Source organism: Peromyscus californicus, unplaced genomic scaffold, assembly GCF_007827085.1.
Source record: "Peromyscus californicus insignis strain IS unplaced genomic scaffold, ASM782708v3 Scaffold_6__1_contigs__length_162567912, whole genome shotgun sequence".
Classification (NCBI taxonomy): domain Eukaryota; kingdom Metazoa; phylum Chordata; class Mammalia; order Rodentia; family Cricetidae; genus Peromyscus; species Peromyscus californicus.
Genome location: NW_026294584.1, coordinates 130525462 through 130551165, shown reverse-complemented (window position 1 = coordinate 130551165; position 25704 = coordinate 130525462). Strand labels below are relative to the sequence as shown.

Below are 25704 nucleotides of genomic sequence, written 5' to 3'. Positions count from 1 at the left end.
ATGGAGGCTTCAGGATCTTCTTCCCAGTCTCAAGACAGCAATGGAATCCACAGAGAAACAGAAAACCTAGACTGTAAGTTTTCTTTCTCAGACCCTTTGAGCACAGCCCCTGGGGAAGTAGATCCAGCCTGGTTGGGACCATCAAAGACGCTGCTCAGGTTATGATGGACACATCAAAGCTGTAGCAGAGCAGTGATTTTCTATTCATGTGCTCCTTCCAGCCTGTTCCCACACTTTCTACCTAAGTAGGTCCTCAGTTGCTCCCCAGATTTTGAGAAGTTTCTGGGCAGCTTGTTTTGGAAGTGGGGAGCATCTCTAGAAGGTGGGAAGGGTCTCATGCATCTGCCCTTGGAGAAACGGACAGTTTAGGGCTTGATCACAGGCTGCCCTCTGTGTGACTTAAGAGAACCCTGAGCTAGTACTGAGTCTGGAAGTCTCCAGGTGGAGTATCGAGGACAAGGGGCAAAGGGGGCTTAGAAGACCCTTTTCTAGGGTCTGTATGCAGAGGAAATTTTGCCTTGGGCTGTCTTTGACACCCCCACCCCTACCTAGGGATCTCTGAGAACTTTGATCTTGGAAACCTTCCATTGGGCTTGGCTATTCAGGGAGTAGTTCTCCCTGTTGGCTTGATGAGTGCTCCATGGAGAGGCTGTACTGTTGCTGGGGACAGGGCAGGGGGCAGGAGGCGCTCACCATCTTGCCTGTGTGCATCCAGACCAAGAGACAGAATTCCACAAGCAAGATGGGAAGCTCCAAGAACGATATGAGAGAAAGAAGTCTTCCTCCTCCTCATCTTCCTCTTCTTCTTCCTCCTCATCATCTTCCTCCTCCTCCTCTTCCTCCTCAGGTATAGCAAACATTCTTAGGACTGGGGTGTGACTTGATGGTACAGCGCTTGTCTCATATATACAGAGCCCTGGGTTCCATCCCCAGCGACACACACACACACACACACACACACACACACACACACACACACACACACTAATAGAAATACATTTAGAAAACATATAGGAGGGGGCTGGAGAGATGGCTGAGGTTAAGAGCACTAGCTGCTCTTCTAGAGGTCCTGAGTTCAATTCCCATCTGTAATGAGATCTGGTGCCCTCTTCTGGCCTGCAGACATACATGCAGGCAGAACATTGTATACATAATAAATAAATAAAATCTTTAAAAAAAAAAAAGAAAGACGCCTTTAATCCCAGCACTCGGGAGGCAGAGCCAGGTGGATCTCTGTGAGTTCGAGGCCAGCCTGGGCTACCAAATGAGTTCCAGGAGAGGCGCAAAGCTACACAGAGAAACCCTGTCTCGGAAAAAAAAGAAAAAAGAAAACATATAGGGCTGAATTTATCACAATATTGGAGCTATCATTTATTGAGTACTTACTTCCAGGTACTCTTCCAAGTACTTTACAGGTAAGAACTCAGCCAGTTCTCACAGGACCCCATTACGGAAGATATAATACTACTGTTACGTCTCGTTTTTTACAGGTGAAGCACAGGGAGGCTATGTGACCTGCTTTAAGAAAGCTCAGTAACAAACTTGAAGGTCTTTCTGGGACTGGGGAGTGTGTGTGAGTGGGTTCTCCGCCTGCTCAATTGGAGCTTCAGCACTGTGATTTATTTTACATCCTGGGCTTGAGCTTACAATTCCTAGGCTTAGGCTGAGGGTGCAGCTCTGCATGGTTGGGTACTTGTTTAGCACAAAGCCCCAGGTTTCTTCCTCAGCACAGCACAAAACTGGTATGGTGACACGCATCTATAATCCTACTACCCAGGAAGTGGAGGCAGGAGGATTAAAAGTGCACGGTCATCCTTAGCTAGTCTAGGCTACATGAAAGAATAACTACTAAATAAAGCCAAGGATGATAGCACATGCCTTTAATTCCAGCACTTGCGAGGCAGAGGCAAAAAGATGGGCAGGCTGTTATAGACTAGCCTGGGTCACACAGAGAAACTGCTCCCAGCAAACAGAAAATAAACACACCCTCGAAACCCCAAGTTTATGTTATGACTAAATAACATAAATTTTTTTCTTGTTGAAAGAAAAAAAACTCTAGAAAGGAAAGAAATAGTTGGGCATGGTAGCACATGCCTGGGATCCCAGTACTCAGGAGACAGAGGCAGGAAGATTACCACAAATCTAAGACCATTCTGCTCTACATAGTGAGTTCCAGACCAGCAGGACTACATAATGAGACCCCGTCTCAAAAGTAAAAGGGGGTGGGAATAAAGTCACTCAACATCTTATTCATTAAGATAAACACACATCTGTTATTTTGATTTGTAGCCAGCCCTCTACATTCATGGACTCTGCATGCTCAGAGCCAGCCCACCAAGGAGTGAAAAACAAGACAAACTGTGTCTATACTGAACACAGATGGCTGCTTTATTGTCACATTACTAAACACCACCAAGTATGAATGAGTAGCATTTACACTGTAGTAAGTATTACAAGTAATCTAGCAGTGGTTTAGATAATAGGGAGGGGTCAGCAGGATGGCCCAGTGGGTAACGTGCTCGCTGCCACGCTGACCACCTGAGTTCAATCCCCAGGACGCACGTGACCCACACGGTCCAAGGAGGAAAGCAACTCCTGAAAGTTGTACTCTGAACTTCCACACATGCGCTGTGGCGTATGCTTCCCCGACCACACGCAAATATTTTTTTAAGTTAAAAAAAATAATACAAGAGGACACGTACAGTTTCTATGCAAATACTACACTGTTGTGTATAAGGGACTGGCGTGTCTGTTGATTTTGATGTGTGTGGCAAGTCTTAGAACCTTCTCCCATGGGTACCAAGGGACAACCGTATGACCAGACATCTGTGTCAGTTTAAATGACATGAACACTGACTTGGAAGCACAGCTAATTGACGTCCTGGAGTTTTAATGAATCCACAATGGATGGGAAGTCCCTATACACACTGAGGGAACTCATCTGGGGCCATCTGGGTAGTCCTGGGAGAAAGCCCTGTAGCCCAGAGCTCCTGGCTCTGAATTCTTAGACCATTGACTAGTCTAAGATGTACACAACTCAGCCATGCTGTCCGTCCCTTCAGGGTCCTGCTCCAGGCTAGGCAGCCTGAGGCAACGGAAGAGGCAGGCTGTGACCTTCAGGAGCTCAGGTGGTTAGAGAGACAGGCATCATCCAGTCCTCCTGGTGACTGACTCAAGACAGTTAGTGCCCTGGAAACCCCCAGTGAGGAGGATAAGGTGAGGGTCTGAGCAGCATGACAGGGTTCCCATAGGACGTGTGACTTCAGTTTAACTTCACAATCAAGGAGACAAGTGGGAAAGAGTTCCAGGCCGGTAGACACAAAGCAGCAGACACCCAGAGTCCTGTGACACCACGAGGACAGAGATGATACAGCATCGTGCTTGGTGGACTCTCCGTAAGATGGTGCGTCATAAAACTTGGTTGCCTCTTCAGGAAAGCCTCCCCAGGCATCAGCAGAAGTAAGGCTCAGTCAGAAAATACAAAGAGGACAGTGACACAAAAAGTTAGGAGTTGCTGGGTGGTGGAGGCGCACTTCTTTAATCCCAGCACTTGGGAGGCAGAGCCAGGCGGATCTCTGAGTTTGAGGCCAGCCTGGTCTACAGAGTGAAATCCAGGACAGGCACCAAAACTACACAGAGAAGCCCTGTCTCAAACCCCGCCCCCACTGTCCTAACCTGGAGCCAGGCAAAGTCCCTTTCTCCGTGACTGTGGTCCTGGCTCCTTCCAGCCTGAGGCCCTACAGCTTGTATTTGCTTCCCACAGACAGCAGCGATGAGGACCATCATTCCAGAGGTCCCAGGGAACATCGAAGGAAGCCACGAAGGGACGGCTCTCCTGGTAGGTAGCAGGCTCCCCACCTTTCCTTTGCTTCTTGGCTCATAGCAGAGCTTAGTGGGCCGGTCCAGGAGGTTCCTCACAACGCTGTTCATACCTGGATGAGTGGGAAATAGCCTACTTACCACCCGACAACAGCTACGACAGCCAGACAGAAGCAGAAAGTGGGCTCTGTCTTGGTCATAACCATGGTTGTTGTTTTGAGGCAGGGTTTTCACTGTGTGGTCTTGGCTGTCCTAGAACTCACTATGTAGACCAGGCTGACCTCAAACTCACAGAGATCCTCTGCTTCTGCCTCCTGAGTGCTGGGGAAAGTGTGTGCCACCACACCCTGCTTTGTTTGGTTTTGGTTTTGTTTTGATTTTGGTTTTAGTTTTTGAGACAGGGTTTCTCTGTGTAGCTTTGGTGCCTGTCCTGAATCTCGCTCTGTAGACCAGGCTGGCCTCGAACTCACAGAGATCTGCCTGGCTCTGTCTTCCGGGTACTGGGATTAATGGCGTGCTCCGCCGCCGCCGCCGCCGCCGCCGCCGCCGCCGCCGCCGCCGCCGCCACCATCACCACCACCCGGCACTTTGTTTTTAATGAGCATTTCTCTAGCTCTGGCATGATAGGTGGCAAGTCACAGAACTCACTTGGCCTCAAATATATTTGCACGCCTTTAATTCCAGCACTCGGGAAGCAGAGCCAGGCGGATCTCTGTGAGTTCGAGGCCAGCCTGGTCTACAGAGCGAGATCCAGGAAAGGTGCAAAGCTGCACAGAGAAACCCTGTCTCAAAAAACCAAAAAACCATAAAACAGGAAGAAGGGGCCTGATGAGATAGCTCAGCAGGTTAAAGGCACCTGCCACTAAGCTTGATAAGCTGAGCTGCATGCCTGGGACCCACATAGGAGAGAACCAACTTCCAAAAGTTGTCCTCTGATCTCCACATGCGCACTGTGGTGTGAGCTCCATGCCCCCATGCAAATAAATAAATAAATAAATAAATATTAAAAGAGAATAGTTTACAAAACAGGAAAACATTAAGATATTAATAGTAATTATGATAGTGAAGTTGTGAGGCATATTTTTATTCATTTATTTTTGCAATACCCGGGTGGTACCCAGGGTTCATGCAAGTGTTCTTCCGCTGAGCTACATTGAGCTACAACCTCAATATCCCCTCTTCTGAAAAATGTATCGTTTATGTGTATGAGTGTTTTGCCTGCACGTATGTATGTGTACCATATGCGTGGTGCCCATGGGGACCAGAAGAGGGTGTCTGATCCCCTGGAAGATTGTTCTGTTGTGGGTGGGGGTTGGGAGCCAAACCTGGGTCCCCTGCAAGAGCAGCCAGTGATCTTTTTTTTTTTGGTTTTTCGAGACAGGGTTTCTCTGTGTAGTTTTGCGCCTTTCCTGGGACTCACTTGGTAGCCCAGGCTGGCCTCGAACTCACAGAGATCCGCCTGGCTCTGCCTCCCGAGTGCTGGGATTAAAGGCGTGCGCCACCACCGCCCGGCTCAGCCAGTGATCTTAACCCTGAGCCATCTTTCTAGTCCTGGGAAATCACTTTTGCCTAAATAAATAAAAGAATGAATGAATGAATGTTGTGAAAAGAAAAGAGCATCAGGGAAAGAATGGGTATTAATGAACGAATGTCTATCACAGAGTCTGGTACACAAAGTACTTGATAAATGCTACTTGCGATACTAGGAGTTGAGCATAGTTCTGTTTCTAGAGATACAACTAGCTGGCGGTCTGGGTATGTAGCTCACTGCGAAGTCTGTGCTTAGCATGCGGAAGCCTTGAGTTCAATCTCCAGCACCAGTAATGATGGTGATGATAAACAAAGCAGCCGCAAATTAAAAACAGCAACCCCAACCAGGAATTCCGGGTTAGGAGAGACCTGTGGGTCACCCCTCACTGTGTGTGTTTGGTAGAATCATTTCACTCTCTGTTTTCCTCTCCACCACCCCACGTCCCTGTGCTGGGACCAGATCCGCGTCTCTCACGTGCTAGGCCGAGCTCTCTCCCACTAAGCTCTTCCCCAAGCTGTAATCAAACCTTTGAGCCTCAGCTGCCACGCCTGCTTGTGTGCCTTGGTGCCTTCTCCGTCCGCACTCTTTCGATGAGAACCGATAGGAAATAGTCAATATAAATTACTTAGCCCACCATTGGCACACCTTAGAGCTCAATAAGTGACGAGTATTCTTATTATATGAAAATTGGAAGGTTAATTTATTTGTGTGTACGAGTGTTTTGCCTGCCTGTATGTACATGTGCAGTGTACATGCCTATGCCCACAAAGGCCAGAAGAGGAGATCGCCTGAAACTGGAATTACAGGCGATTGTGAGCTGCCATGTGGGGCCTGGGAACTGAACCTGGGTCCTCTGCAAGAGCAGCCAGTGTTCTTAACCTCTGAGCCATCTCTCCCGCCCGAGGTAACTATTCTTGACTGAGTGTCAGGTCCTCCCAGACCTGCAGTTTCATATCAGTAACAGAACATAGTAACCTCTGGGGCACTGAGGATAAATAACTGTGACTCTGTTTACCTTTTGGAGACTTCAGATGTAGGGAGATGGAGGTGGTTCTCAGACACTGGGGAGAGTTGACCAAGGTTTGTTTCCACCCAGGTGCTGACCACAGGGAACTGGAGGTGCTGAAAGATGATCTTCAGCTCTGTGGAGGTAACTGCTTGTCCCCCAGCTTTGAAGAAGAGAATCATGAGGGCTGAGGGCCCAGTGGGCACAACAAGGGGTGGGGTCTCATGATCTGAAGACTCCCAGGCAGACAGATGAGCCAGAGAGGCCACAGCCATTTAGGTGGGACTGGGGTGCCCTCTACAGTGATTACAATGGTTCAAGGACGGTCAGTCCTCTCTGCTGATTGGAACCCCAACTTTCAGCATGGTTGACTGGTCACCCAACAGATCTGGGCGCCAGATTGCCATCAACACAATGAGTGCGACCCACTCCACTCTCTTGGGACCCTGCTCTGTTTAAGAACGGCTCAGACCCCCCAGCCCCATTGAAGGGTGATCTTTATATTGTTTTATTTACTTACCTGAATTTATTTATTTGTTTATTTTAGCACTAGAGACTCAACTCAAGAATAGTTTTTTTTTTTTTTTTTTTTTTTTTTGGTTTTTTGAGACAGAGTTTCTCCATGTAGCTTTGCGCCTTTCCTGGAACTCACTCTGTAGCCTAGACTGGCCTCGTACTCACAGAGATCCTCCTGCCTCCGCCTCCCAAGTGCTGGGATTAAAGGCGTGCGCCACCACCGCCCGGCTCAAGAATGATTTCTTTGTTGTTATTTTGATTTTTTAAAAAGATTTTTATTTGTACTTTGATTTGTTTATTTTAATTTGTGTGTGAGTATTTTGCCTACATGTATGTCTGTGTACCATGTGCATGCCTGTGGAGGCGAGAAGAGGGATCTGGATCTCCTAGAATAAGAGTTACAAACAGATTCGAGCTGCCATGAGGGTGGGGACCAAACTCAGGTCCTCTGAAAGAGGAGCAAGAGGAGCTATTTCTCCTGTCCCCTATTTTTATATCTATGTTTCTGAGTGTGGGTTTATGAATTTGAGTGCAGTGCCAAAAGAGGCCAGAAGAGGGCATCAGATTCCCCTAAAGCTGGAACTACAGGAGGGTGTGAGCATCTAGTACTCTTAACCACTCTGACATCTCTCCAGTCCCTATTTTATTTTGTTTAAAAAAAAAAAAAGTACTGGCTTTCCATGGCTTGAGGTGTGTGTGTGGGGGGGGTGTGTGACTGCTCATTAGATGGAGCAGGAGCCCTTCAGCCTGCTCCGGTCCCCTCCCAGCCTACACCAGACCAGTGTAAGTCTCCAAGTAGGCCCTACCTTCCTCCAAAGTGCCCCTTCTCAGGAGAGCACCATCATGTATGTGCTCACTGATTCTCCTTCCATGCAGGTGCCGCTGGGGAAATGGTGCTTGCTGGGGAGACAGGTGAGTACCCAGGAAGGGGAGGGAGTCAAGGATACTGGAGATGAATGAGGTCTGGGTGTTGTCCTGATGAGGCAGTCTAGGGTCCTGGCCGTGAGACACAGGAACTCCAGGGCCACTTAGGGACCTGACTGCATGCAACAGGCATGAGAGGAGTTGTGGGGCATTGGAATGGGGGTCCAGGCAAGAGGAAGCAGACATCTGCCAGCTAGGAGAGGTCCCTTGAATCCCATGGCTGGAAAATTACCTAGAGCCTTTTCTTTTTCTTTTCTTTCTTTCTTTCTTTCTTTTTTTTTTTTTTTTTTTCGAGAGAGGGTTTCTCCATGTAGTTTTGGTGCCTGTCCTAGATCTCGCTCTGTAGACCAGGCTGGCCTCGAACTCACAGAGATCCGCCTGGCTCTGTCTCCCAAGTGCTGGGATTGAAGGCGTGTGCCACCACTGCCTTTTTTAGTGACTAGTCACTGGGTTGAAAGCCCCTGGCAAGGAGCCCTGACCAACCGGGCACTAACACTGAGTTTCTCATTTCTAGGACTCCGAAGGAGAGGTTCCGGCTCAGCAGGGGGTAAATATATAAGCTCCCAGGACAGCCAGAGGCTGTGTGGATTCCCGAGGGGCCAGGGAGGGCCACAAATGGTCTGAGAGAGTGGGCCAGTTTTAGCAGGGATCGCAACACCCACGGAACTCAGAAAGAAGTCTCCATCACAGAGGAAATGGAAGGAAGAACAGGGCTAAGCCTATAGAGGGATGAGGAAGTCAGCGAGGGTCTGGGGACAGCTATCCCCACCTTCAGGGTCCTGCCTGTGGCTCCTGTGAGCACCGGCTGACACACACACAAACACCCAGCCATCCAGTCTCTAAGTTCAGAGTGGCAATCTACAAAACACATCTCTCTCTCTTTCATTCTTAAGGAGAAGTGGAGGCCTCCCAGTTACGAAGGCTGAACATAAAGAAGGACGGTAAGTAGGTTGGTGTTCAGGAGCCGGCCGAGCTCACCTGGCTGGTCCAGATTTCTGTGCGTGTACGATGGCTGGCAGTTACAACGACAGTCACCCCAGTCACCTCTTTCTTGTACCCCACAGTTAGCAAAGTCCTCAGCTCTGATCTCACCTAGGAGTGTGTGTGTGTGGGGGGGGGGGTTTACAAGCAGTGATGCTTATCTTTCCATGTAGAAGCCACTGAGCCCCATGGTTGGTACGGGTCTTACAGCTAACGAAGGGAATGGCCTGGGCTTGACACCCAGTCATACGCTCCCTTTGCTATGCGTGAAAACCCTGGGAGATGAGTGTTTCTCAGGCCCGGTGGGGGGGACTTAGTTAGGTTTTGGGATTCATGAAGTTCTACTAAAGAAGTGATGAGACCTTCAGGCCTTCGTCTGCTCCAAGCCTGGAAGATTGTGAGGATAGGAAAAGGATACTTGGTTTTCTTTTTTTGTTTTTAAAGATCAAAAAAAAATTATTATTTATTTGAGTGCATGAGCCTAAGGAGGCCAGAAGGGGGTGTCAGAGCCCCTGGAGCTAGAGTTACAGGTGCTGGTCGTAGGCTGGTAGAGATGGGTGCTGTGAACCCAACTTGGATTTCTGCAATAGCAATATTCACGGCTGAGTCATGTCTCCAGCCCCTCACATTTTTTGATTAAACAATAGTAGCTGTTCTAGAAAAATCTCGAGCTACTTCAAAAGCTCCCATTTTTTCAGGGAAGGAGACACCTGGGCTTTAAGCTCTCTCATAGCCTTGGTCCCCGACCATCAGAGTATTCTGTTTGGCTGGGGGTGGGGTTGGGGCATAAAAAGGCTCCTTGGACTGAAATCCAGAGTCTCAAAGCACAGGCCACATCCAGCTTGCTTCAAGGGTGTGTTATGCTCCAAAGGAAGAAGGCAATCCCCCCTGTCTCTGGACGCCTGAGACTTTGGTTTAGCCTTGGCCTTGCTCATTGCCCTTGAGAAAGACGCTTCCCCAGGCAGGAGCAGGGTTTGCTCGCTCTGTTCTAGGCTGGCTTTTGTTTTGTTTAGTGTGTGGGAGACAGTGTTTTATTCTGCCTTGATCATCCTTCCTGTGTAACCCGGACTGACCTCAAACTCCGGGTCCTTTTGCCTCAGCCTCCCCAGTCCTGGGAGCACAAGTGTTCACCACCACTCCTGACTTCCCTTAAACTTTCTTTTGTATTCCCCTTGTCTGAGGAAGCAGGGAGACACCACTGACCCTGGTGACATCCTTACCCTCACTGCCTAGTACCCCAAGGTCCAGACTCATGCCTGTTAGCCTCAGAACTTTGCACTCAGTGACTTTGCACATTTTACAATCGTTTTTTATATTTTGGGTTGTGAGCCTAGCCTTTAACGGCTGAGCCATCCCTCCAGCCCTACAATCGTTTTTTAATGCTCACTCAACAAATTAATTCCCGAGCACCCTTGTGTGGCTGCTCTAACTACTGAGTTTTCTAGGGTAGGAGACTGACTGCGACCCTCCTTCTCTAAGACCTAGAGCCCGGGGACCGATAAACGCAGAAATAAAACCCAAGCTGTGTGACTGTACATGTTCCAAAAATAATGAAGAGACATAGAGCTGAAAAGGGGGTTCCTGGGGGTGCTATTTAACACTGGCTGGTCAGAAGCAGCAATACTGTCATTTGTAAAACAAGAGGAGGCTGGATGGATGGTTCAGTGGTTAAATACATTTCTCTTTTGTCAGAGGGGTGGAGTTTTGGATCCCAGCACCCATATCAGGTCCCTCACAAATGCCTGTAACTCTAGTTCCAAGGGATCTGATGCCCCCTTCTGACTTCTGTGGGTACTTGATGCACGCTCATGTGGGGGCATGCATGCACTCATACACAGATAAAATAAAAAATAGAACAGTTGGTCATGGTGGTACATACCTTTAATCCCGGCACTAGGCTGGCAGAGGCAGTTGGATTCTGTGAGTTCCAGGCCAGCCAGGGTGACATAGTGAAACCCTATCTCAAATAAATAAATAAGTAGCTGGGCATCGTGGCATATGTCTTTAATCCCAGGACTCTGGAGGCAGAGGCAGGTGGATCTCTGTGAGTTCGAGGCCAGCTTGGTCTACACAGAGAGTTTTAAATCATCCAGGGTTACAGAGTAAAACAAATAAACAAACATCACACACACACACACACACACACACACACACACACACACACACACACAAATAAAAACGAGAACAGGCATGGTATTGTGGCACACACCTGTAACCCTAGTACTCTGAAGGCCGAAGCAGAAGAATCCCAAATTGAAAGTAACCACCCTGGGCTGCACAGAGACCTTGTCTTGAAAATCAAAGCAAAAAATAAAAATGAGAGGGTTGTGGTGATGGGTGGGGTGGAGTAGGGGGAGAGAGAGACAGATAGACACACAGAAACAGAGACAGAGAGAGAGAAAGAGGGAGAGAAACAGAGAGAGAGAGCTAGCCTCCACCCCTTTCTTGCAGATGAGTTTTTCCATTTCGTTCTCCTCTGCTTTGCCATTGGGTCCTTGCTGGTGTGTTATCACTACTACGCAGGTGAGGCTCCCTGGGGACCTTGGAAGGGGCTGCATGGGAGGATAGGGCGCTGACTTACAACCCAAAGGCTGACTGTTCTTTCCTTGCTGCCCTTGAAGACTGGTTCATGTCCCTCGGGGTCGGCCTGCTCACCTTCGCCTCCCTAGAGACCATCGGCATCTACTTCGGGCTGGGTAAGTGGTCCTATCAAAAAGCTACACAGACCCGCAGGCTCCTGGAGGGAGAGGTGGTTGCTGGACCGGCCATCACTCTCGCCAAGAGTCATGATCTAAACTTTTTTAAAAAGTACATTCCTTATGTTTGTGTTTTCTTCCTGACCGCATGTGAGGTCAGTGAAAGGTCCTTGGCAGAAGCTTGTGGAAAAAGGGGGCAGTCCCACAAAAACAGTTTAAAGTAGTAAACACGCATAGCTCCTCAGATACTGAAAACAAGCTGGTGGAGCCAGGCAGCAAGGTCGCGGGCTTCCTGTCCCTGTTATTACTGCCTGTGACTCTTTTCCGTGTAATAACCACAGCACTGTTATTGACGTTAGCCTAAAATTGCATGTCAGGGCTTTGTTTGCGTGGGGTGTGCCTCGGTCCTGGGGCGGCAGGGAAGGAGCCTGACCCTGGGGCTCTCCAGGGGCCACCATCCTGACCAACATTTCCCCTTGCTTCTGAGCAGTGTACCGGATCCACAGCGTTCTTCAGGGCTTCATCCCCCTCCTTCAGAAGTTCAGGCTGCCAGGTAATGGTGCTGCACATTTCCCCAGCCAAACTCTCTCCTGATCGGGACTTTCTTCTTCCAAAGAGGTCTGCTGTCTAGGGAAAGTCCTGGAGGCAGGGGGCTCCGGCTCCAGTTCTGCCTCTGCTCTGTGACCCCAGACAGCCTTTTTCTGTGCTGGCGATGGAACCCAAGGCCTGCAGCATGCTAGAGAAGCCACAATCCAGCCGTCTGTGGCCTCTTTGAGCCTCAGGTTCCTCAACTGGAAAACTGATGTAATTCTTTCTGCAAGGGGTGGCCCATCAAGTAAAGAAGGATGAGGAGGGCTGTAAACATAAACACTAAAGAAAAGCAAAGAACCTGTACTCCCCAAATGCTACTTCCTCTCTGGTTGTATTAAGTAACTTTGTAGTTGCCTTTGAAATAGCCTGGGCTAATGTAGATTCTCTATGAGTGTGTGTGTGTGTGTGTGTGTGTGTGTGTGTGTGTGTGTGTGTGTGTGAGTGTGTGTGTGTGTGTGTCTGGTGTGGCTAGGATGGGACCCAAGGCTTCACATACACTAAGAAATTGCTCTGCTGCAGAGCCATACTCCCACCCATTGTCTTTGACCAGCAGCCCAGGAGCTTTGTACTTGGTGATGTTGTGCCTCAGAGTCTGGAAGCCAGGGAGAGTGTGTCTCTGTCCCGGGGGTGGGGGTGGTAATGTCTTCTCCACAGCTATGGACCATGGGGAACCACAGTGCCTTCAGGAAGGGCCACTTGCTACCTTCCCTGTATTTTGGGGGCCTTTGAGGTGGTGGTGGGGTCAGGACTTGACTGCCTGCAGAATCCTATACCATCCTGCAAGCTTTGCTTTCCAGGGTTCAGGAGAACCGACTAAGAACGTTGCCTGAGAGCAGATGAGCCACTCCCCCATGTGACCACTGTCACCACTGCTGTACCTGAGCCCAGAAGACAGAACCGACATGCTGGAAGCCACCAGGAGGCCACGCCTGGGCACTAAAGAGCTCTTTTCTTCCATGTGGTCTCAGTGTTGGCAGCAGTGGGCAGGCTCTCACTCTGCAGATTAGCACACAGTCTGCAGGGGGGAGAGAGAAGGGATGGCATCTAAGTCTGCAAGAAGGACCTAGGACACCATTGCTCTTGGGGCAACATGAGTCCTGGGCCCCACAGGCTGGCATCTGTGGGCTTGGGTCTCTCTCATATCCTCAGGCCATGCCCAGAAGCTCACAGTTTCTGCAGAGCCATCCTGGGACAGACAGTCTACTACCCTGAGGCAGGGAGCTACCAGGCTGGGTCCCCAGGGGAACCTGTTTCAGATAAGATGCCTGGGACTAAAGCTGTGGCCCCATCACCTAGTGACCACCCTGTCATCCTTGGATTCCTTCAAAACTCAAATAAACATTCTGTTCTCGATGCTAAAAAGGGTCACCTGAATATTCCTTTAGGATTTTTTTTTTTTGTTAATTTTTTACACGGGCTCTCATGTTGCCCATGCTGGTTCAAGCTTTCCATGTAGCTGTGGCAGTTTGAATATAATTGATCCCCATAAGCTCATTGGGAGTGGTACTGTTCGGAGGTGTTGCTTTGTTGGAGTAGATGTGGCCTTGTTGGAGGAAATGTGGCCTTGTTGGAGGAAATGTGCCACTGTGGGGGTGGGCTTTGAGGTCTCCTATGCTCAAGATATGCTCAGTGTCTCAGACCACTTCCTGTTGCCTGCGAGTCAAGATGTAGGACTCTCAGCTCCTTCTCCAGCACCATTTCTGCCTATATGCCACCATGTCATACCAGGATGATAATGAACTAAACCTCTGAAAATGTAAGCCACCCCAATGAAATGTTTTTCCTTTATAAGAGTTCCTGTGGTCATTGTGTCTCTTCACAGCAATAGAAACCCTAAGACAGAGGCCAGGGCTAATGTTGAATTCCTGTTCTTCTTGCCTCCACCTCCCGAGTGCTGGGATCTTAGGTGTGGTGTGTGCCACTGTACCTAGTATAATGTGTGGCTAGGAATTGAACCCTGTGCCCAGTAGGCAAGCATGCTACCAGCTGAGCTATATCCCTGGCACTCCTTTAGGTCTCTTGAGCATGAGAACACATTTGGAGACTCTTTTGAAGCCATCTAGGTGAGTGAGCACTTATCCAATTGCATAGAGTATAAACAAGAATGTACGTATAGTGACTCGTGTAAAATTCAGGACTTCATTTGCACAGCTGGGGATGGGAGGAGGGGGTTTGCAAACATTCCTGTGGAAAAAATGTGTGTGCGTGTGCTGGAGACCTGGTTCAGAACTTACCTTGAGTTCACAAAGCTCTGGATTTAACCCCAGCAACATACAAACTGGGCATGGTGTTGCATGCTGATAATCTTAGCACTGGGGAGGTGAAGGCAGGAGGATCGGGAATTTAAGACCAGCTACACAGGGAGTTGAAGAGCAGTCTGAGTCAGTGAGATTCTATGTCAAAAAATAACGGGGGTGTGGGATTTGGTATTTTCAGGTCAACAAATCCGAAGAGTGTAGCCCTGCCTGGTTAGGAACTGACTATGTAGACCTGCTCTGGAACTCCTGGAGATCCACACCTGCCTCTGTGTCTCCAGTGCTGAGATTAAAGGTGTGTGCCGCCATGCCCAGCTCAGAGGACAACTCTTGGGAGTTGGTCACTTTCTCCCACTCTATGGGATAGAGGAGACCAAGCGTAAGGATGCAAGGCTGGCCCTGGTGCCCTGCTGAGCCATCTTGCTGATTCAGCTCTAGACTTTATATCAAGGGCAACAATGCCAAGCTACAGAACAAAAAAAGAGACCACGCATGTCCTCATGTGCCTGTAACCCCAGTGCTCAGGACACAAAGGCAGGAGGGTCACTGCAAGCTAGGAGCTAGCCTGGTTGGTGATTTCTGATGGCACTGCACACATGTGACCTCCAAGGGCATGAGGCACACACACATGTTGTGCACAGACATATATTCAAACAAAACACTCATACACATAGAATAAAATACATACATCTAAAAAGAAATAAAATAAAAGTTTTAGGATAGAATTACCATATGATCCAGAAGCTTCACTTCTGGGAATATATACAAAAGATATTTTAAGAGGTATTTGAACACCTGTGTTCATAACAGAAATGTTCATAACAGACTAGTTGTAAGAACAAGCCTGTAGTACCAACACTCAGAATGCTGAGGCAGGAGGGTCACTGGCTTGAGCCTAACCTGGGCTATGTAGCAAGATCCTGTTTCAAAAAGCCAAAATTATAAAAAATGAGAAAATACATTTTTAGAAAATAAATTGTAGGGGCTGGAGAGATAGGTCAGTTAGTAAGGTGCTTCTCAGGTGATCATGAGGACCCAAGTTCAATTTCCAGGTGACCATGAGGACCCAAGTTCAATTTCCAGGTGACCAAGAGGACCCAAGTTCAATTCCCAGCACCCACATAAAAATCGAGGTGTGGCAAATAGCGCCAGCCTGGGCTGGGGTGGTGGTGCAGAGACAGGTGAATCTCTGGGACTTGCTGGCCAGCCAGGTACCAGCCAGCCCCCTGTCTTGGTAAGAGACTCTGTCCCGACAACAAAGTGATTGACTCTGGACTGCCACGCATAACCACACCACACATGTAAATATACTTGCACTCCCATGTAAAAGCCAAAAACTTAAAATTGAAGAAGAAAAAAATTTGAGGAACCTTTAATCCCAGCACTTAGGAGGCAGAGGCAGGCACAGTTCTGTGGGTTCTAGGCCAGCCAGGGCTACAGAGTAAGACCCTGTCTCAACAAAACAAAAAGTGTTTTAAGAGGCTAAAAGTACAGGCCAATGGTTGAGTGTTTGCATACAAGAGGTCTTGGGTTTGAATGCCCAGCACTCAAAACAAAAACATTAAAATGGTGGAATCTATAATTTACCATTTTTTTAGTCTCATTTATTTATTTATTTATTTTTGCTTCTTGAGACAGGGCTCTCTGTGAAGCTCTGGCTGTCCTGGAACTTGCTCTGTAGACCAAGCTGGTCTTGAACTCAGAGATTTGCCTGCCTCTGCCTCCTGAGTGCTGGGACTAAAGGTGTGCGCCACCACTACCACCTGGCTAAAATCTCAAATTACTAGTGGCCATAAAAACTGGACATGACCTACAGGTTATAAGCCACCGGGCATGGGGCTGCCACCGTGTTCAGCTGGAGCTGGGAATGGAAGGAAGAACAGAATGGGAGCGAAGAACCAGAGCAAGGACATGGTCATGTCGATCCTTGGCAGCCTAGACACATCTGAGGGACACAAGTACAACCTGACTCTGCTCCTGGTCACCTTGGCCTCTGGAACCCCTGTTGCTAGAGAAGGGATCAGATGAGTCAGGTTGTTGGTGTCCTTTGTGTCCCCAGGTCTCACAGCTCTGCCAAGAGTCTGTCTGTGTAGTGTGCTGCCTCCTAGGACCCAGCCTAGCACTGACCTTGACGGTTCTCAGCTTGTGTGTACCACTGGAGTTCAAGCCAGGGCTTGGGCTCTGGTTATATCTCAGGCTGTGCATTCTAGGAGCCCCAGTCCAACGTGGGGTCTCAAAATAAAGAATGGAATCCTAAGCTGGGTAGACAGGATTGAAAAACGGAGGGACTTTGGTCCTTGGCCCTCCTGGACCCTGGGCACCAGACTTCTGCTGTCATCCTCACACAGGCCAAAGGGAGTAGTGAGTGCATTCTGAGACCACGCAAGCAGACTTGTACTGGGAGAAAGGTCAAGCCCAGGAGAACAGTGACAGTTGTTTGTCCCAGTCTCCTGAAAGGGACCCAGTTCAGATGTTGCTATTCCCTAAAGGCTAGGTGTTGAATGCTTGGTCCCCTTGGTGCTACTGGGAGATGGGGAAATCTTCAGACAACGGAGCCCATAAAGCCTACTGGTGGGCAGAGGATGGCATAGCATGATGGCTTTAGAAAGATTTCTCTGGCTGCCCTCCTCAGGCTGTGGGGACAAGAGTCTGGACTTATAGACAGATCTCCAAGATCAGGACCATAATTGACCAAGGCCACACTTCCCTATCACAAGAGAGATACTGAGGCAGACCCATAGATACCTGGAGACACAGATACCTCTGACGGCCAACTTTAGCTCACAAACTCCCCAACATGGCAGGTGGACACAAGGTGGCAGGCAAGTAGAGACTTCTCTCACCCACTCTGCCCTGTTCTCCCCATCTGGGGACTTCCACAGCAGCCTTCAGCCTTCCCAGCTCCCTCCTTACTTGCTCTCCCACCCAGACTTTCCCTTTAAAAGTCCTTGAACATCTACTCTCACCCTGGCATTGGCTTCTGAAAGGATCTAGACGGCAAAGCAAGTTTTGTCTTTTTCTATTTCTATGACATAGTAAACAACAACAACAACAACTAATGGTTTATACCTGTAATCCCAGCACTCCAAGGCCCAGGCAGGGGAATCGGGTTTGAGATCTCTCTTCCCTAGCTCCATCCACCACAGCATAAGCTCTCTCAAGCATTCTGAGCCCCAGCACATGCTGTTCTGTGCCTGGCTATGGACTTCCCAGCATCCTGCTTATTGTCAATCAGATGCTACAGACAATCCCCTGATCACAGCTATGACAACGAAAAGTGTCTCCAGCAGTTAACAAATGTTCTCTGGGGTTGAGGGGATAGCCGTACTCCATCCCCTCCCCTATAGGCCTTTGCTGGTTTGACTAAATGCTGGGTCTAGTCTAAAGCATAGCAATTGACCAATCAGTATTAGCCTGCTTCTGGTCTCAGAACTCAGCACAGGCAGAGCCTGGCAAATAAAGGTTTGATGAGTGAATAAATGACAGATGGAGTGTGTGCTCCTACAAGGGTTGGAGTAGCTCAAAATTGTCCAATGTATCCTCCCTCCCCATAAGAAGATTATAGCAGAGAAAAGGCTTCAGGCCAGTTCAAAGATCTGGTCAAGGTTGCCCTGGGACACCCTTCCAGGATGAATGGTTTGAAAGAGTGTCTTTACTCCGAATCTCAGTGAATTCTTTCCATCCTCGGTTCCCTCTGTTCTGTCTCCACCTGCATTCTGTCCTCAGTGTGACTCAGAAGCAGCATGAGATCCCGACACAACTTCCTTCCTGTGTGTTTGTGAGACAAGGTCTCTTTTACCCCAGGCTGGCCTCAAAGTCCATGCATACCCGAGGATAACCTTGGACTTCTGATCCTCCTGCCTCCATTCTTCCCAGAGCCACCTTGCCTAGTTTATATAGTGCTGGATGGAAGCCAGGGCTTCCTGCACACTAGGCCAGCCCTCTCCCCACGACCCCACATCCAGAATCCCAGAGCCTTCCCTATTGTGAAGCCAGCAGAGCTGCAAAGGAAGCGTGCCAAGCTGTCCTGACCGCCCACAGGAAGCAACTCCACACTGCACAGTGGACCGACGGCTGTCTTCAGACACTGGCTCTGAGGCAGTGGACGGCGCTGGTCCCACAGACTAGAAATGAATGGCCTCAGTCCAACAGCTGGTTCAACTCTCCATCTCTAGGGCACAGGAGTGCTGTGGACTGAGCTGAGATCACCCTGACCCTGATTCCTACTGACACTTAACCCCCAACAGGGCTGTATTTGAGGGTGGAGCTTTGTGAAGATGTGATGAAGTATGACCTCGCAATTCTGCAGGGCCCAGAGCAGGCGATATCAAAGTGTTCTCCTGTCATGTATGACCCAGCAGGAAGGCAGCTCCTCCATAAGCCAGCTGTGCTGGCATCTTGACTTTGGACTTCACGGCTCCCAGAGCTACGAGAGGCAAGCTCCTCCATTATATGAGCCGCCAGTGTCTAAGTGCTTCATGGCTGACATAAAGGGGTAGTCCAAAGATGTCACTGAGCCCAGACATGGAGCTTGGGGTCCGAGGAGGTCAAGACCACTGGAGTTCTCAAGGCCCGGACACATCAGAGGGGAACAGAGCAGAGAGGACTCCCAGAGGGTCTTCTCCATGGCCTCAGCTAAGAGCCACACCTCTTCCTCCAGAGGCCTCAGGACCTGGATTTCTTTGTTCTGAACTTCATGTTGTGGATAGAGCGGCAAAAGGTAGTTGAAACAGCCTATGCCGAGGCTGCAGAGCTTACTGAGGTTGCTAAGGGCGCATGGGGCTTGAGTTCTTTAGAAGGGGAGAGGTGAAGTAAAAGAAGGAGATGGAGTTGGAAGTTCCTCAGACCTTCTCTGAGTTGTTTCTAGCTCTTACTTCTCATGGGTTTGTGTGGCAAATGAGGTGGACAGGGTTTATCCACCCTGCGCCATGGGCACCATGCTAGGCAGACGGGGTGCCTTCTGTTGGAATTTGCATTTCTCTGTTTACTAATGAGGCGGAGCACTTGTTTTGCCTATGTGTGTGTCTGTGCATTGACTGCATCCATGGGGCCCAAGGAGGCTGTTAAGAGGGTGTTGGATCCCCTGGAACTGGAATTACAGATGGTGTGAGCTGTCATGTGGGTGCTGGGAATCAAATCTAGCTCCTCTGAAAGAGTGGCCAGTGCTCTAAACCAATGTACTATCTCTTCAGACACCTGAGAATTTTCTATTTCTTTTCCATTTGGATTTGCCTAGCATGCATGAGAGTTTGATTTCCCAATGTCACACAAGCTATATTGACCATCACTGCTGCAGATTACTGAATGCTGACAATACACCACCAACTAAGGCAGCATGTCTTCTGTAGAATATTCTATCGAGGATGGTGGTTCATGTCTATAATCCCAGCTACTGGGAAAGCCAAGGCAGAAAAATATTGCAAGTTCAAGGCTAGCCTGGGCTGCATAGTGAGACTCTGTCCCAGAAGGAGATGATCATGGTGGTTCCTGAGTATAATGCCAGAACTCAAGAGCCTGAGGCAAGAGTCACTGTGTATTCCAGGCCAGCCTGGGCTATATAGTAACTTCCAAGCCATCCTAGACTTACAGAGTAAGACTCAGTCTAAAAAATCCAAGTCAGGGGCTGCTGGGAATGCTCAGTCTCTAAAGTGCTTACCACACACATAAGGACATGGATTCAGACCTAGAACCTGCAGTAAAAAGGCAGGGCTGGAGAGAGAACTTGGCAAGTAAGAATGATTACTGTTCTTGCAGAGGACCTGGGTTTGGTCCCTAGCAACTACATGGTGGCTCACAAAATTACCTGTAACTCCGCTTCTGAGGGAACTGATACCCTCTGGCCTTCTCAGGCACCTGCACATACATGGTGCACATAAACTCATGTGGACACACACATAAATTAAAAATAATAAATTTTTTTAGACAGGTCTCTCTGTTATATAGCTCTGGCTGTCTCAGAACTCACTATCTAGACCAAGCTGGTCTTGAACTCAAGAGATCCACCTGCCTCTGCCCTCTGAGTGCTCCAATTAAAGGTGTGTGCCACCATACCCAGTTTGCTGGCTAGTCTTATGTCAACTTGACACAAGCAATAGTTATCTAGAAAGGAGTGAACCTCAATTGAGAAAATGCCTCCATAAGATCCGGCTGCAGGGCATTTTATTTATTATTTATTTATTTATTTATTTATTTATTTTGAGACAAGGTTTCTCTGTGTATCCCTGGTTGTCTTGGAACTCACTCTGTAGACCAGACTGGCCTTGAACTCACAGAAATCCACCTGTCTCTGCCTCCTGAGTGCTGGGATTAAAGGTGTGCTCCACCACTACTTGACAGTAGGGTGTTGTATGATATTTTATTTGTGTTCTGACAAATTAAGCTTGGTTGGAGATCAGAGGGCAGAGCTAGCTACTAGTTAAACATAGCGGCCAGGCTGTGATGGCACACAACTTTAATCCAGCACTCCAGAGGAGGAAATAGGAAGATCAGGAGTTCAAGGCCACCCTGGGCTACATGAGATTGAACCAGTTTTAAAGAGAAATGGGAGGGGGCAGTGGTGTGTGCCTTTAATCCCAGCACTAGGGAGATGGAGACAGGATCTTGGTCCCCCCCCCAAAAAAAGGGGGGGGGAGTGCTGTGGGATGGTCTGTATGTCAAATGTGTTGCTCTGATTGGTCAATAAATAAATCACTGATTGGCCAGTGGCTAGGCAGAAAGTGTAGGCGGGACAAGGAGGAGAATAAAACTGGGAAGTGGAAGGCTGAGTCAGAGAGACACTGCCAGCCGCCATGATGACAAGCCGCATGTGAAGATGCCGGTAAGCCACGAACCATGTGGCAAGGTATAGATTAATGGAAATGGATTAATTTAAGCTGTAAGAACAGTTAGCAAGAAGCCTGCCACGGCCATACAGTTTGTAACCAATATAAGTCTCTGTGTTTACTTGGTTGGGTCTGAGTGGCTGTGGGACTGGCAGGTGAGAGAGATTTGTCCTGACTGTGGGCCAGGCAGGAAAACTCTAGCTACAATTCACAGAGACAGGATGGCCCCCCATTTGGTCCGAGATTTCATAGAGATAAGAGGTCTCTAGTGGTTGCTGCTCTGCTTCTCTGATCTTTCAGCTTTCACCCTAATATCTGACTCTGGGTTTTTATTTAATAAGACTAATTAGCATCGCACTTCAGTAGGGCATTTTCTCAGTTAGTGATCAATGGGGGAGGGCCCAGCCAATTATGGGTGGTGCCATCCCTGGGCTGGTGGTCCTGGGTTCTATAAGAAAGCAGGCTGAGCAAGGCAAGCCATGGGAAGCAAGCCAGTAAGCAGCACCCCTCCATAGGCTCTGCTCCTGCCTCCAGGTTCCTGCCCTGTTTGAGTTCCTGTCCTAACTTCCTTCAGTTACAGGCAGTGATATGGAGGTATAAGCTGAAATCAATTCTTTCCTCTTTAATTTGCTTTTTGGTCATGTTGTGGTGGTTTGAATAAGTGTGGCCCCCATAGACTCATGTGTTCGAATGCTTGGCCTATAGGGAGTGGCACTATTAGGAGGTGTGGCCTTGTTGAAGTAGGTGTGGCTTTCTTGGAGGAAGTGTGTCACTGTGGAGGTGGGCTTTGAGGTCTCATATATGCTCAAGTCACACCCAGGGTTATAGTTCATTTCCTGTTGCCTTCAGATCAAGATGTAGAACTCTTAGCATCTTCTCCAGCAACATGTCTGCCTACATGCTGCCATGCTTCTTACCATGACAATAATGGACTAAACCTCTGAAACTGTAAGACAGCCCCAATTAAATGTTTATAAGAGTTAACATCATCATGGTGTCTCTTCACAGCATAGAAACCCTTAGATACAGTAATGGAAACTGTAGGGCACCCAGAAAATGCTTTAAAACTAAATAAAACTGACATGGCTGTAGCTGGAGAATTTTTCTCCAGCTCCCACTGCCAAGTCCCGCCAGTCGCGGAGCCCACTTATAAAATAAACACACAGACTCTTACATTATTTAAACTGCTTGGCCATTAGCTCAGGCCTATCATTGTCTAGCTCTCACTCTTATATTCAGCCCATTTCTATTAATCTTTACTTTGCCATGTGGCTCGTGGCTTACCGGTACTTTACATCTTCCTTGTCTTGGCGGTGGCTCCAGCCGGTCTCCCTTTCCTTCCTCCAACATCCAGAATGGTTTGAAGGCAACTGGCTCAGACGATACACCCTCATGGACTATTCCATAATCCTAAAATTTTCTTTGTGTCCCCATAAGATACAGTGCCCACCTCCAGCAGGAAGTAGTAAGAGAAGCTACGCCCAAATTCCCAAATTATATGTAATTTTACTTTGTTAAGGTTAAAACCTTCCTTTTTGAAATAAAAAAAGAGGGGGGGGAAGTGCTGTGGGATGTTCTGTATGGCAAATGTGTTGCTAATTAGTCAATAAATAAAACACTGATTGGCCATTGGCTAGGCAGGAAGTGTAGGCGGGACAAGGAGGAGAATAAAGCTGGGAAGTGGAAGGCTGAGTCAGAGAGACACTGCCAGCCGCCATGATCACAAACAGCATGTGAAGATGCCGGTAAGCCACGAGCCATGTGGCAAGGTATAGATTTATAGAAATGGATTAATTTAAGCTGTAAGAACAGTTAGCAAGAAGCCTGCCACGGCCATACAGTTTGTAATCAATATAAGTCTCTGTGTTTACTTGGTTGGGTCTGAGCGGTTGTGGGACTGGCAGGTGAGAGAGATTTGTCCTGACTGTGGGCCAGGCAGGAAAACTCTAGCTACACATGGCAGTGTGGGTTTGTGATTCAGTGCTGGGAGGCAGATGCAGGAGGATACCTGGGCATGCTGGCCAGCCAGGTCAGCCACACCAGGGAGCTGCAGGTTAAGTGATAGACCCTGTCTCAAAACATGAGGTGATAAGTGGGGCATGGTGACACACACCTTTGAATCAAGGACTCCAGAGGCAGAGGCAGAGGCAGGCAGATCTTTGTGAGTTCCAGGCCAGCCAGGGCTATCTAGAGAGACCCTGTAGGAAACAAACTAAAACAGTAGTGAGCCACCATGCAGGTGCTGGGGACTGAACTGCAGATCACTAATTGCTCTCAATGACTGACCCTTCTCTCCAATGCCCACAAACATGATATTGAGTGAAAATATATGACTTTATTTATACAAACTTCCCAATCAGAAGCTTGCTTGTTTAAAGATACTTATTCTGATAATTGAACACAAAGCAAAGAGATGCAGGCACATACCTGCAGCTAGGGGGCGATGTGTGCTTGCCTGGGCAGGTGGTGCCTAAGGTACTGACAAAGACCCATTTCTTCGGTTTTTAAGACACAGTCTCTACACGTAGCCCAGGCTGTCCTCAAACTCACATCCTCTTGCCTCAGCAACCTGAGTGCTGGGGTTAAAGGCATGTGCCATGCCAGACTTCTGGATGCTTTTCTATGCATTAAATTCCACAATAAAAATTAAGGGCTGCCGGGCGGCGGCGGTGGCGGCGGCGGCGGCGGCGGCGGCGGCGGCGGCGGCGGCGGCGGCGGCGGCGGCGGCGGCGGCGGCGGCGGCGGCGGCGCACGCCTTTAATCCCAGCACTTGGGAGGCAGAGGCAGGTGGATCTCTGTGAGTTCGAGACCAGCCTGGTCTACAGCGCGAGATCCAGGAAAGGCGCAAAGCTACACAGAGAAACCCTGTCTCGAAAAAAAAAAACAAAAAAACAAACAAAAAAAAAAAATTAAGGGCTGGAGCTGGAGAGGTGGACCAGCAGTTAAGTGTGCATGGAGCTCCTCCAGGGGACCCAGGTTCCCTACACCTACATTGGGCAGCTCACAACCACTTTTAACTCCAGCTCCAGGGAGATCCAACACATCTGGTCTCTGAGGCCACACACATCCATATGCACACGTGCCAGCACACAGATATACACACATACACATAATTAAAAATAAAATCTTTAAAAAAAATAATAAGGGCTGAGGATGTTGTCTAGCATACATGGAGTCCTGTGTTGGATTCCCAGCAATAAACACAAAAATATTTAAACCATGCATTAAATTTTAAAAAGTGCCTATGGGGGGGGGGCGAGGAAGAGAGAGAGAGTGGAGGGGGGGAGGGAGGGAGGAGGAGGAAGAGGAGGGGGGAAGGCTGAAGTGGGAAGTTTGAATCTACATGCTTTGCTCAATTGTAGGGGCTATTACTGTATATGGACACAAGAGGGGGTGATAACCAGTGAGCAGCTAAGGAATCCAGGTTCCCTAGCAACGGAGAAAAACATTGAGCAGGAAGTTTCTGAGACTCAGTGGACGGATTTCAGCTCTGCACCTGCTTGGGGCAGGGCTTGCTCCTGGCACCTGGAGCCTTCTGTTGAGTCTTGAGTGTCCTTGACCTTTTGTGGAGTTCTCCTGGACGTGAGGTCAGATCTGCAGGGCTGAGGGGCTGAGCCCTGGTTCTTCCTTCTTCCCTGACCTTTTCTGTAAGACTCCGACCTCCCCCCGCCACCCTCGCGGCGTTTCCCTCAAAAGAGGAGGGAAATAAATGCATACATGGAGTCCTAGGTTGGATTCTGAGACTTCCAGGTATAAAAGATAGATTTGGGATGCAATGAACATTCCCAGGTTAGTTAATGAAGACTTTAACAGGTAAGTATTAGGTAAATTTAGGTAAATATTAGGTAAATCCTGTGGAGTAGTAATAACAAACTCAAGAAGAATCCCCGTGAAGAGGCTGGGGCGGGGCTCTACGGCTGAGTGTTCTGGCATTGCAGTTCAGGCCAATCTACAGTTTAAATCTTGGCTGGCCCTGTGGCCCTGTCAGGAGGTGCCGGGACCTTTAAGAGGCGGGGTCTACTTGGACAAAGGTTACGTCATTGGGTGCTTGTCCTTGAAGAGACTAGATGGACCAGTTGTCCTGTGGCAGACTTTTTCTGGGGAGACACAACACACACACACACACACACACACACACACACACACACACACACACACACCCCTAATCTCCCAGAAAGGGAACTCCATGACAGACCCGAGTAACATCCATACCAAGGGCTAACACCAGAAAGGGAACTCCATGACAGACCCGAGTAACATCCATACCAAGGGCTAACATGTAACTAACGAGCTTATATTGGACTAACAGGAGTGTGGGTGAGGGGTTACCTACCCGAGCAGGTGTGACTCAAAAACAGCTGCATCGCCAAAAACCCCAACAGGGTGACGACTCACAAAAGCTGCAACCCTGGAGCTCTCCTGCACAGCCTGCAGGCAGCTGACAGATCCGAGATATCGCCCCTCTGCAGCTGCCTGTTCCTTCTGGAAAGCTGGGAAGGGAGGGGCCTTCGAGAATCTTGCAAGTCTCCACTTTCCCCGAATGTGGCCTTTTGTTTACCTCCGT

General features: G+C 48.8%; 1 protein-coding gene and 1 long non-coding RNA gene across 4 annotated transcripts; one reads left to right on the top strand and one right to left on the bottom strand.

Moving 5' to 3' along the window:
• Window positions 1-12950, top strand: Tmem40 (transmembrane protein 40). Of its 3 annotated transcripts, XM_052721392.1 has the most exons (11): window positions 1-73; window positions 716-847; window positions 3764-3838; window positions 6447-6500; window positions 7749-7784; window positions 8311-8343; window positions 8690-8737; window positions 11229-11300; window positions 11399-11473; window positions 11964-12026; window positions 12862-12950. In XM_052721392.1, exons 1-11 carry the CDS (start codon window positions 1-3, stop codon window positions 12879-12881), a joined length of 681 nt encoding a protein of 226 aa, XP_052577352.1. In that variant the 3' UTR covers window positions 12882-12950. The 3 variants fall into 3 exon arrangements, with proteins under 3 accessions (XP_052577352.1, XP_052577354.1, XP_052577353.1); XM_052721394.1 differs by lacking the exon at window positions 3764-3838; XM_052721393.1 differs by lacking the exon at window positions 3764-3838 and having other exon boundaries at window positions 716-849; window positions 6455-6500; window positions 11964-12950.
• Window positions 2371-25704, bottom strand: LOC128099456 (uncharacterized). The gene is made up of 3 exons (XR_008214528.1): window positions 25474-25704; window positions 12943-13079; window positions 2371-3932 (listed from the first exon to the last, which is right to left on the bottom strand). It is a non-coding gene; the product is annotated as an uncharacterized LOC128099456 (long non-coding RNA).